We start from the raw sequence: 13,102 nt of genomic DNA, 5'->3' as shown, positions 1-13,102 counted from the left end.
CGGGCAAAGATAATGTGTTACCATGCATGCCCATCACCTGCTTTGACCCTCATGACTAACCAGCTCATCGGTATCATTTACGAGTCAAAGGTAACGCATGGCGTGTGCTCGTTACCTATTCGCGTGTTTTTTCACGCCATGCATCGTAAATTGCAAATTAACGGATTCCTTGGCAGTCTTTGTCGTAGTTCTTCTAGCATCGTGCAAGATACATGCATAATATACAGCTCTCTCTATCTCTCAAGAAAAAAAATATATAGCTAATAGCTCTCTTTATTTAATTCACAATAGTATGTTTTGCAAAATTTGCAGATCAAACCCATCCTAGGCCATATACTACTTTGAATTAGACAGAGGAGTATATGGTAGTACATTACATAGTACTAGTACTATAATATGGTGATATTTTCTTTGTCGTGTAGCAATGGTGCGTCCGGTACCACACCACATTTGGTCCTACACGCATGGCACCAAGCACGATGCAATAGCAGTCTAGCAGACGCCTCCCGGATCTCGGTTCTCAGCCACAAGAAGCGACTGGGCAAACTGCTACCGCCAGATCGATCGTGGGGACAAACCAAAATTTTTAGTATATACTACTTGAGTTGTACTTTCTTTTGCAAAAATAGTATATACGACCTCAAACTGCATGAGGTGATTGCCTGTGGTTTAAAAAGAGATTCTGTAGATCCCAAACTTCCAGTACTGCACGCTCAACTGCGCCGAGGATGCGGTCCACATGTAGCTGGTCCACGCCCCAACTCAACCTCCGCTTCGGTCGTCGCGTGCACTCTGCAGCTCACCGGCCAGTTTGATCGTCTTCCCAGCGACGCCACGAAACTGCGACACGTGCGTCGCATGCCTGCCTCTGGTCCAGTGTCCCGGTCAACTGTGTGTGTTATTTTGCTCTAAAAGTCGTCGCCGACATCTTCTGCTAGGGTGACTTTTTACCGCTCTAAATGCCTCGTTCCTTCCGATTATAGTTTATTTTGATATCTTTATATGTATAATTTTTATTATGTATCTAAATATAATCTAAGTATAGATGCATAACAAATCTATCTACCTTAAAAAGCCAAAAGAATTTATAGTTTGGGTAGAAGGAGTATAGGTTGTTTTTAACTTTTATAAATTTATAAATTTTGCCATGTTATGTTTCGATGCATAGCAAACAATTATAAATTTAAAGAAGCTAAACAACATACTATCTCCGTTCCAAATTACAGGTCGATTTTGTTATGACATGTACAGATGCATAAAAATATTTAGGAATTTAGAAAAATAAAATGATTATGTAATTAGGGGATTGTAGAAGAAGAAAAAACTGCTCAAGTAGAGTTCGTTCAGCGCTGAAACCAACTCGAGGAAAAGGAGCATATTCTGTTCCCAAGAGCCCACGAGTCAAACTGAGCCAAGAAGATATGCCAAAGTTCCAAAGAAAAAGGAAAAGAGAAGATACCCACGTGGATGGCGTGCAACGCTGTAGCCATCGGGTCTCGTCTCAGCTGAGCTGTCGGTTGATGGCATGCCCATGCCTAAAGCAACCCGACAAAAGAGCACGCAGCCCCATCTTGACAGCAATTGTGCTCTTTACATTTACGACGGCAGCACCCGCTCATGTCGTTTTTCCCCGGGGGATTGACAGATCGTGACATTGTCTTGTACAGTAGTGCTTGTTCTGGAGAGGCGACAGTGAGGCCTTGTTTAGTTGCTCAACTTTGGGCAACCAAAATTCCTGTAGCAACACTGTAGCGTTTCGTTTGTATTTGTGAATTATTGTCCAAATATTGACTAATTAGGTTCAAAAGATTCGTCTCGCAAAGTACAACAAAACTGTGCAATTAGTTTTTGGTTTCGTCTACATTCAGTACTCCATGCATGTACCGCAAGTTTGATGTGATGGGGAATCTTCTTTTTGCATAGTGCCAAAGTTAGTATTTTGGAGTGAACTAAACATGACCGATTGCATTATTTGTACGTCAGCACGTGCACGTGGCATGTTATTACCCAACACGTGATGGCGACCTGCAAGGCTTCATGCTGAGTAGCGGACACTATAATGATACGAAATTATGCCTTTCGGGCATAAAGCGATAAGGCAACAACCTCACTCAGGGAATTTTTTTCTTGCAATACCATCGGATGGTCTTTTTTTTTCCCCAAAGATATCCAAAACAAACATATCAATATCTTACTTTGCCAAGTGAACAGTATCCCTTGTGTTTTTACGCGGAAATCAAAATCGCAAATACTACATTCCTGAAAGCAGCCCGCATACCCGCTTTTTCTCAAGAACCAAGTCGTTATAAGTACATAAGAGACGCAACACACGTAACAAAAAAAGTAAATTTCTATTTTATTAACCAATTTTCATGCATACTATGTGTTATTGATTTAGTGGGTTTAACCCAATTGCTATATTGATAACACTCCAAATAATTTATCAATGCTCGTAAAAGAAAAGGTAGCTACCAAACTAGTAAATCCTAGCTAGCAATATATACTCCCTCCGTCTTAAATTATAGGTCGTTTTGGTACATTCATAGTTTTTATCATGTATGCAAACATAGTGTATATCCAGATGAACCTACAAATACCAAAACGATTTATAATTTGGGACGGAGGTAGTAATAAATAAGTGCAGCTGATTATTGTACCAAGTGAACAGCAAAGATTCTGCATTATTGTAGGGTGCTCTGTGTTCGATTTAGAGCCACACACTGCCGCCAGCGGTAGTGCAGTACCCCTGCTCCAGGAGCAGTAGAGCCGCACGGCGTAGCCTCAATTATCACGAAGACATGTCCAATTTAACATGTATGCGTGTCTTCCAGTGTTTTTAGACATCGTCAAATTAATAGGACAAGATCATGTCACACCGACTACAGTGGCACGTGAATGAGACTGGCCCTTTCTGTCAAGTCTGTTGGGAGGGTTTCTCCTTAAAAAAGCAAAATCCGGTGAAATTAAAAATAGTAGATTTATTAATTTCTAATTTATTTTAGGCATCGGTTTACAAAATGACTTCACATTCCAATACCTCATTTTACGCAAAATATATGAAGCTGAAATTGAAATAAACTCTGAGGCTTTTGATTATTGTTTGCTTACTATATAGTCTTGGATTGTCAAGGTATGTAAGTTTTTTTTTGAAAGAATGTATGTAAAGTTAAGTTTTTTTTGAAGTTCATCAAATTAATGTCACGCACTGTGACTACACATGAGAACCAGACTCGATGGTTCTACGGGTCATCATGTGGCCTAAGCCCGTCGCTCAGCCTCCATTGTACTTGGGAGAAAAGTTACGTCTCTGTGAGTTGTTGATGCTACGTTGGATGATGAAGCTAACAGAAAAGAATTTTGCCATAGAATGGCCCTAACAAATATATAGCTGCCAAAACTCGTCTAACCTCACGCTTGACAAAATCTAGTGATGTTTGGCTACAAATTTACTGTTAAAAAAAGTCAGTAATGCATTGTTAAAAAAACATGAAAAAAATATGGCGAGGTTTGGCTGCAAATTACCTCGTAATGTTCAACAAAAGGCTCTCGCGTGTTCAGTTTTTTTCCCTTTGAAAATAGTCTCGTGTTCAATTTGGAGCCACGCTAAAGATCTACAGCTGCTCTAACAGCGATGCCTCAATAGCCAAGCGCAAATCTGGACATGTCTGTCTTTCGGGTTCCCGACATCATCGCAGAGCAAACAAGTCAAGAACACGTACTAGCTGTTTCGAAAAAAAAAATGCACTTGTAAGTTGATCAAACTGTCTTATCTTTTCGACTCATGGGATCAGGCTGGCAGAAAATATAATCTTGCCACAGCCACAGCTACATCCATTCATCCTCCAAAAGATGCCACAAATGTAGAGCTCACCAGTAAATATTGAACCAAAGCTACCAATGCACTGCTAATCTGTCGGCGAGTGTTCAGTCAGTCCACCTCCATATACTGAGCAACCGAACTCGAGATTAATCGTCACAGCAAAATCATGGACGCAATAGCGTCGATCTCCATCCATGAGCATCAAGATCTAGAGACATGGTGCCATGGTGCATGCGTAGGCAACAACTCGATCGGTTGCTGGATGCATGTCCGCCGTACTGAACTACTGATGAAATCCTCTCGATTTATGACGACACACGCGTGAATAATAAGAACACCCAGCAGAGGCCCCGACAGACAACTGAGCTGCAAAGTTAGCCTCTGAGGAGCGAGGACATCGATCCACCTCCCTCTCCTAGCAGAAATGGCGGTGGTGGAGATCCTCGAGTCTTGCATGGTGACGCCCAGCGACGCGGCCACGCCCAAGCATGGCGTGTGGCTCTCCAACCTCGACCTCCTCGTGGCCAGGAGCCACACGCCCACCATCTACGTGTACCGACCCAGCCCCGGCCCGGCCTTCTTCTCGCCGGACGTCCTCAAGGCCGCCCTGTCCCAGGCGCTCGTCACCTTCTACCCCCTCGCCGGCCGGTTAGGGCTTGACGGCGCTGGCCGCCCGGAGATCCACTGCACCGGCGACGGCGTGCTCTTCGTCACCGCGCGCACCGACGCCGCCCTCCAAGACCTCGGAGGCTTCGTCCCGTCCGACGAGCTGCGGCGGATGCTTGTCCCCTCGGCCGACGGCGGCGGCGACGAGCGTGCCGGCATTCTGGCCATGTTCCAGGTGACGTTCTTCAAGTGCGGCGGCGTGTGCGTCGGCGCGGCGATCCACCACATGGCGGCGGACGGCCTCGCGGCGCTGGACTTCGTCAACACGTGGGCCGCCATCGCGAGAGGCGCCGGCGGGGAGGCCGCGCCGCGCCGCCCTTGGCTGGACCGCACGCTCCTCCGCGCGCGCTCCCCTCCCGACGTGCGCTTCGACCACGCCGAGTACTCCCGGCGCGGAGGCGGCGGTTCGAAGGCCCCGTTCGACTCCGCCATCCTGCCCGTGTCCAGGGCCCAGGTCGACGCGCTCAAGGGCGGCAAGAAGCTGTCCACGTTCAAGGCCGTGGTCGCCCACGTGTGGCGGTGCGCGTGCAGGGCGCGGGGCCTCGCGGCGGCGGAGGACACCCGCCTGTACATGACCGCCGACGCGCGCTCCCGCGTCACCCCGCCGCTCCCCGACGGCTACCTCGGCAACGCCATCTTCCGCGCGTCGGCGGTGGCCAAGGTGGGCGACGTCGTCTCCGGGTCTCTCGACGCCGCCGCGGACATGATCTCCGGCGCCACCGCCCGGCTGGACGACGAGTACGTCCGGTCGCTGGTGGACCACCTGGAGCAGGTGGTGAGCGACGCGGCGGGCCTGCGCAAGGGGGAGTGGGTCATGCCGGAGACAGACCTGTGGGTGATTAGCTGGCAGGGGCTGCCGATCTACGACGCGGACTTCGGCTGGGGCCGGCCGGCGTTCATGAGCCGGGCCTGCCTCCAGTTCAGCGGCCTCGTGTACCTCGTGCCCGGCCCGGACGGCGACGGCCGGCTCGACGTCGTGGTGGCCATGGAGCCCAAGAGCCTAGCCCGGTTCAAGGAGCTGCTCTACGAGGACCTCAAGTAGCTGTGGGAGCAGACCATGAAATGAAATGTATCTGCTGGACTTATTCTTCGCATTGCGTTTCTGTATTTTTTTTTCCTACTAGCAGTTTGAACTGGCATCTGGTGCACACTACTCCATGCATTGCTACTGCGTAGCAGTAGCATGTTGTACGGTGCTGGTGCTGCATTTGACGACAAAATAAAAGTCCAACCGAATCCAAGTGACCAAGTGCGATCAAGATCGTCAAAATCGTAAGTTCTAGATTGATTAGGTGATCTCTAAGGTCGAAATCATAAGATCTTGAATCTCATAAATCGTGAAAATATAGATTCTATTCAGTAGAAACATAGAATTAAAATCTTAAAATTAAGATCGTAAGGACGTTGTAAATTCGAAGCACAGTAGTATGACTCCAACCTGAGTCTAGAGAGTAACCTGCGCCGCATCAAGCAGGTCAGCAACCCTGCAGCATCTGTCTCGCTTTGCATCTGTTTATAAAATGGGAGACGGCTCGACGCCTGCGGCGCACACATCCAGTCCAAGCACACCAATTGGAACATGATGGCAACGAACAACGTTTCGCACCAAGCTGCGACACCGCCCGAGCCGCTCCGAGGCCGGGTAGCCATCGTGACGGGCGGCTCCGGCGGCATCGGCGCCGCGGTCACCGCGCACCTGGCGTCCCTCGGCGCCCGCGTAGTGGTCGGCTACGTCGGCGACCCGGCCCCCGCTGACCAGCTCGTCGCGGCGCTCAACTCGGGATCCCGGCCTCCCGCGGCGCCGCCGCGCGCCGTCGCGGTGGACGCGGACGTGTCCGACCCGGCGCAGGTGGCGCGCCTGTTCGACGCGGCGGAGGCGGCGTTCGGGCCCGACCTGCACGTCCTTGTGGCCGCCGCGGGGGTGCAGGACGCGGCGTACCCGCGCATCGCCGACACCACCCCCGAGCAGTGGGACGCCGCGTTCGGCGTGAACGCGCGCGGCGCCTTCCTGTGCTGCCGCGAGGCGGCGCGGCGGCTGGTCCGCGGCGGCGGCGGCCGCATCGTGACCTTCTCGTCGTCCAACGTGGGGTCGCTGCGCCCGGGGTACGGCGCGTACGTGGCGACCAAGGCGGCCGTGGAGGCCATGACCAAGGTGCTGGCAAAGGAGCTCGCCGGGACGGGGATCACGGCCAACAGCGTCGCGCCGGGGCCGATCGCCACGCCCATGTTCTACGCGGGGAAGACGGAGGAGCGCGTGGCGGCCGCCGCGCGGGAGTGCCCCATGGGGAGGATCGGCGAGCCGGAGGACGTGGCGCCGGTGGTGGGCTTCCTGTGCACCGACGAAGCCGGGTGGATCAACGGGCAGGTCATTCGTGTCAACGGTGGCTACGTGTAGAGACATCAGACACGAACACACGATGTGGAAGTGTGGACGCTAGGACTCAAGGTCATTCGTGTCATTGCGCAACGCTGCACTGGCCTTCAATTCAGCGCCTCCCATAGAATAACTATGCAGGCAGCTTCTTCTCCACAAACCAGTTGGAGTAGAATAAGCTATTTGTTTACCCCTCCAATTCTCCAAACAACTTATTATTGTAACTTGATACGATTTTTTTGTTCCTCGTCCGAGCTCTCATAAACTTGGGCTTTTAGATGGCAGAGGAACAACCTCCGATCTCAACAACAACGCCTGAACTGCCTGCACTGTTTGGTTGCAGCCGTGGCCAGCTACCTACCAACTACCGTCCGGCGTCCGACCCCATACGTTCAATATATACATGACTGTTGCATGGGCCAGACAGCTATTTCAAGGTTTCGCTGCTTCGCACTCTAGGATAGCTGCTAAATTTGGTAGAACCAAACAGGCCCTAAAGCGATAGCTCAACCACACTCCGCGCGATGACGTGACACTGAACCATTCGAGAGGTTACTGGTTCGCTAATACGACATCAGTTTTCAAAAAGTTTCAAAAAGGATATTAAACTCGCGCGCGGAAATTTTGCGTGGTAGATGTGCAGACGGTTTTGCATTTTAATTTTTTGAACGGTAGGTTCATCTACTCCCAAGTCCTAACCCCTTGGGCGTACTCTGGAGAGGTGAGTTTGGATCGATGTTACGAAATACTGGCCTCGTAAAAAACATAATGCAGGTTGCATTTTTAGACGAGGACCCAGCGCGCGCGTCTTGGGGGTCCGATCTGCTTCTCGATCCAACTCGGCTGACGCCTGACTGTATACGCTACATGGATTTTATTTATTTACAGTACTTGTATGCGTATTCATTCATTTGTACGACCGCATCACTTGATACCGTAGATGATGAACAATGCTCAACTTCTTGACGCTTTGGATTGGATTCAAGCATTCAACCAGGTGAGTCTGGTTGCTCAGAGCCTCAGACGAGTAGCGCCCAGACGGCCAGACCAGGACAGCCAAGATACTTGGAGAGCTTGCACGTATCAACGCTTTTGTGAGATTCTATTGGAGGTTAATCGGAAAAACTTGAAGAATTTCATCATCTAAGGTTGCGAGGAGAAGAACAGAGGCAAGAGCTGAGTGGGAAAAGTTTACATATGGATGTCTCTTTCTCGATCCTCCTCCGTTACGACTCTTTTACAGTTTAGTCTCTAATACATATGGTATTTAATTACATCTTAACACCCCCTTAAAATGGGACGAGAACATATCATGTAAACCCATCTTACTACAAAATGAAGAAAAGATTTTTTTTTTCAGACAACTAGAACATTCACTGCTTAGCTGGTAGAAGTTACATATGGCAAATAAATAATTCCTTTGTCAAGCTTCTTCTTAACGAAATGCTGATCAATTTCAATGCGTTAGTTTGATTGGATCGATGTTACGGATTCCTGGCCTCGTAAAGAAAACAATAACGCAAGTTGCATTTTTAGACGAAAGGGACCACATACCAGCATCTCGTCGTGGTCGCCTACCACGTCGTGACACCGACAAGTTGAGATGGAAGCTGATGTACTGTATCGCACAGTTGAAATATACTAGACGCGTATGCCTCGTTCGTGTCGTTCAAATTCAAATGCCTCGTGCCCATCACGTGTACGGGGTGGTAAATGACTCTTTAATTTAGCCTAGCGTATCAGATTTATAAGAGTCGGATCACGTATGATTTTGCGCTAAAAATAGATAGAACTGAGTTGGATTGTGAAAGAAGTGTGAAGGCCACGATCGATAGCCACCCCTACACGGTATACTACACGGTATACACTGGAATTCACGTAGCGCTATATACGCACATTGACACGAATGCAAGGCCTGTATTTGAGTATTTCGGACGCTATTATATTAATGCCTTCCTTAGTGTGCGCAGAACGATCATATCAGCGATGGGTCACGCATGGGTCTCCACAAGATCTGGCAGTCTTGCTCCTTTCCAACCAGGCCTCGACGAATCCATGATGGACCAGTCCGACAGTTGCTCAGATGATTGCCTTTTCAAGATTTCAGGCACGCACCTTTCCAAAACTGTTAGTGTCCCCTACCTACCTGGCTGCAAGCCTGCAATGTCGAGGTTAAGAACTCAACACCGGTCCCTTAACCGGATCTTTTTCTCATTAAAACAATGTCATATAAATTAAGATGATACGTCGCTAGAATTATGAAACTAAGTGTGTACAATGTTAATAAAACTTAGAATATGTTCCACATTAGCATCTGGGGGTATTTTTTTTTGTATTTCATTTGACTATACTCTCAACCTGGTGCATCGTGCATTAAGTGCTTGTATATTGTTATGATCAGCCGATGAAATAACAAAATGGCAGTGTTTCGTTCGTCTGCCTGCCTTAGCCGGAGAAGATGGATGGAATGGGAAAGTCTAGATAGCATCTTTTCTTCCTTTCACAAATTGCTGCGAGCCAGTTCGTGCGACCATCCTGCTGGGCCTTCCAGCCCAATACTTAAATAGACTCACCACTTAGGAGGCCCGTAGGACGTAAGACAACGGCCCACATCAGGGAGAGACCATTTCCCACATCGCCTCGCCCAAAGCCCCACCAAATCAATCCCCTCCGCTCCACTCGTTTTCCTTCCCTTCTCGCGGCAAAAGCCCTCGAAGCAGATAAGGCCGCCGTGCCCGCGGCCACCCGCCCCCGACCACCGCCGCCGGCCATGGTCGGCGTTGCCGCAGGCTTCGCCTTCGCGCCGGCAGTGTCCCGCGTACTTTACAGGCCCGGCGCCGCCTGCCACGCCTCGGGCCCCTCCTCTTCGGCGCGGTTCCCGGCCAGGCCATGGTCTTGGGAGCGGGCGCGGGCGCCGGCGAGGCTCGTCGTGGTCGCGCGGTACTCGCCCTCGTACGAGAGCGAGGAGGAGGAGGATGAGGAGGAGCTCGGAGGCGGCGGGTGGGGAAGGAGGGACCGCGGGCCCGACCCCGACTACGACCCCGCCCTTGACATTGAACGAGTCGAGTATACATCTCGTCTGCCTTGAATTTTGTGGAGTCGTCACTATGAATTTTCATGCTACCATGTTCATCATCAGTCTATTCACGTTTTGAGATGCTTCTCTTTGTTAGGTCCTCAACTGTGAGGCTCTTGGATGAACAGAAAAGAATGGTAACCAATGCTCATATCCAATTCTGCAGCTTCACTGATTTTTCGATTTAATTATTGCGTGTTGGTCGACTATCTGTTAATTTGGCCATTCCACTTCATTCTTCTCCTACAGGTTGGTGTGGTACCTGTAAACGAGGCAGTTCAGATTGCAGAGGACAATGATCTTATACTCGTACCTCACTTACCTCAGATGTTTCTACTTATTCATTTCCTCCAAAAGCATACATTTCAGCATAAAGCTGTACAAATAGGAATACCAAGCTTGAATAATAGAGTAACTCTTTGGTAATGCAATGATGACTGTTGGTAAAATAGAAAAACTCTTTGGTAATGCAATGATGACTGTTGCAGTTCACAATGTCTAAACCTCTAGCCCTAACACCAGCTACTTGCTACCGGAGTAACAAAGTCTATCAGTCAGTACACTGTACTTTTTCAGACACCACTCTGTGCAACCCCTGCAGGTGCATGCACTAACTTTGCATGCTAGCTTCATTAACAGGATATATGCTTAGCTTAAACAAGATATTCTTAGATGACAGTCGGTATTACTGCAGCGATCTACACCAATTAGGATTGCTGATATTTTCTTATTTCAGGCAATATTATCATTAGATGGAGATCCCCCAGTACTTCGACTCTTTGAGGAGAGAGATTACAAGTATGTTGCAATTAACGTCACACCAACCAATAATTCGAATTGTTTCAGACAATTTTATTTGTACAGTCACATGGATTTTCTGATTCAGACTTCTTCATTTTAGGATCATATGAATGCATTTTTGTTGGTTTTGTACAGAAAACACAGGTATGAACAGCAGAAGAAGAAAAAGATTCAGCAGAAAAGATCTGTTGGTAAACTTCTGCAGCTTAATTTTTTTCTGCAGCCTTTGTTGATAATAATTCAAATGCATTGAACTTTGATGCTTGCTTTTGTTTATTCCCTGCAGCAAAACGCATGAGCTTGAAGGAGTTGAAAATGGGGTATGAATCATGCCAGCTTTACTTTTGTCTCAAATCCATTAATTATTCAAGCTTATGTTATGCCTAAACTGCTGCTTTTTGTGGAACTTCTTAATTAGCTCAGAAGGATAATTCTTAATTTACTTCCGCTTTGCATAGAAACTCTTAACTATTGGGGGCTGGGGCAGTCTTTGGCTGGAGAGGCCTGGAGCTGGTTTGAGTTATTTGATATATCAGAAATGCATAATTCCATAGATATATTGATTGGAGTTCTCATGGCCTATTTCATGTGATGTATTGATGAATTTTGTAGTAGCAATTTATTGATTTGTTTGTGGCATCAGAAAGCTGCTAAATTACAACAGATGGACGCGCTTAACTGTTTATAACTTAAGGTGATGTTGAATCCTGCATGTATTTCCTTGTCAGATACAACATTGACGTCCATGACTACAGTGTGAGGCTTAAAGCTGCAAGAAAGTTCCTTAAAGCTGGTGACAAGGTGACAATTTTTTGTGTGTGCGCATGATTGTTTTCTAGTGTGACTTATTGTCTGAAATTGCTTTTTCAGGTTAAGATAATAGTGAACTTGAAAGGACGTGAAAACTTGTATAAAAAAGAAGCTATTGAACTCCTTAGAAGATTCCAAACTGATGTTGGTGAGGTAATCTGGTCCTAAAACTGCTTTTCGTTTAGTTTTTTTTTTCAATAAACTCATTCTTCTAGTTGCAAGCATTAAATTTCTTTGTCATGTTTCAGCTAGCGACGGAAGAAAGCAAAAACTTCGCAGAGAGGAATATATATCTGGTTCTTGTCCCCAATAAGATAGCTATACAGAAAGAGCAGGATGGACTGAACAGAAAGGATACTGCAAAAGATGAGAAAGACCTATCAGACAGTGACCTATCAGACAGCGATGAACCTCTGACAGAGCAACTGGAGGAAAGTAAGGAGCCTGAGGCAGAAGTCTCAGCAAATGTTTGATTGAACTGTAAATGCGAAGGGCGCTTGCTCAGATTGAACAAGGTATCATGCACTTCAAGATCATACTATCCTTGATTCATATCGTATACTTGTTTTCCTGAGTGCATATACATTCCCGTGCAGGTACAGCTGCCTCTACTGTTGCAGATCTTGTAAATACAAGGCTGGTGCCATTGTACAACAATTATATCTGCTGACATCATCTCCAGAAGCATTCGTTGGGTGCCTAGGCGTTCTGACAGAACAAGGCTCGATGATGTCCGTAAAGAACCTGGAGGAGCCTGCCACCATCTCAGAACTGGAGGATGATACTTTAAGAGCTTGGGATCACTTTGCCTCGCACAATTGAAGGTCAAAAGCGACACCAGTAGTGGTAGGAGAAGCATTTTTACTATTAATCGCCCAGGATGGTGCGCTTGGCACATGATTTTGTTTTCGCCTTGTCATTTCCAATCGTTGTTGTAGAGAAGATCGCGTGTATCTATTTGACAACTGCTTACTATCATGAGTTATAGACCTTTGGGCTGTAAGAGCCTAGGGATGTGATGCGCATGAGTTTTCTGTAAGAGCCTTTTGTTTTCACTTGCGAACATGAACAACCAGCAAATTCTGACTACACTGCATGTATAGCATGACCAAAGTGCTCTCGCCAACGCATTTCTGGGAGGTCAATACATTAAATACATGTCTTCGTTTCCTCAAGGAAGTCGCCGGATACCTCCGACGCAAATCATAATCTACCAAAAGTGACAGTGCCACAACACGAAACAAAAGCATCAAAGATATGATCAGTACCATAATAAATGGCAAAGGTCAAAAGATGAAGATGTCCTCGCAACAATAAAAGAAATCGGGAAAATGTGCTGCTTTCATCATGCGCCCCACACCTCTAAAGGGCGTCAGGAAATTAGTCGTAGCAGCTTAGCCATCAGCCTAAGCAATACGCCATGATGCCGTCAGGCCTAGACCAGCCCATTCTCTGGGGACCAAATTATGTTCAGCTATCAGCATCAGGGTGTACATGCAACGCACAATTCACCCATGCACTGAAGGCGACCACAAGTCTCGGACTCTGTATGTCT

The 13,102-nt window shown here is 47.7% G+C and overlaps 3 protein-coding genes across 3 annotated transcripts; all 3 read left to right on the top strand.

Moving 5' to 3' along the window:
- The first annotated feature begins 3,879 nt into the window (after window positions 1-3,879).
- On the top strand, window positions 3,880-5,735 carry LOC117841285 (putrescine hydroxycinnamoyltransferase 1). The gene has a single exon (XM_034721708.2). It carries the CDS (start codon window positions 4,245-4,247, stop codon window positions 5,526-5,528), a length of 1,284 nt encoding a protein of 427 aa, XP_034577599.1. The 5' UTR covers window positions 3,880-4,244; the 3' UTR covers window positions 5,529-5,735.
- Window positions 5,736-5,883: 148 nt separating this feature from the next.
- On the top strand, window positions 5,884-7,091 carry LOC117841317 (NADPH-dependent aldehyde reductase-like protein, chloroplastic). The gene has a single exon (XM_034721711.2). It carries the CDS (start codon window positions 6,066-6,068, stop codon window positions 6,879-6,881), a length of 816 nt encoding a protein of 271 aa, XP_034577602.1. The 5' UTR covers window positions 5,884-6,065; the 3' UTR covers window positions 6,882-7,091.
- Window positions 7,092-9,551: 2,460 nt separating this feature from the next.
- LOC117841301 (translation initiation factor IF3-4, chloroplastic) lies at window positions 9,552-12,572 on the top strand. Its single transcript, XM_034721709.2, has 10 exons — window positions 9,552-9,926; window positions 10,034-10,073; window positions 10,186-10,245; window positions 10,673-10,734; window positions 10,873-10,928; window positions 11,024-11,057; window positions 11,466-11,538; window positions 11,608-11,700; window positions 11,796-12,062; window positions 12,144-12,572. The coding sequence occupies exons 1-9, from the start codon at window positions 9,631-9,633 to the stop codon at window positions 12,018-12,020; spliced, it is 939 nt and encodes a 312-aa protein (XP_034577600.1). The 5' UTR covers window positions 9,552-9,630; the 3' UTR covers window positions 12,021-12,062; window positions 12,144-12,572.
- The last annotated feature ends 530 nt before the right edge of the window (window positions 12,573-13,102 follow it).

This window comes from Setaria viridis, chromosome 1, assembly GCF_005286985.2.
Source record: "Setaria viridis chromosome 1, Setaria_viridis_v4.0, whole genome shotgun sequence".
In the NCBI taxonomy this organism is placed as follows: domain Eukaryota; kingdom Viridiplantae; phylum Streptophyta; class Magnoliopsida; order Poales; family Poaceae; genus Setaria; species Setaria viridis.
The sequence above is the reverse complement of the archived record's forward strand: the minus strand, read 5'-3'. Positions and strand labels throughout refer to the sequence as shown.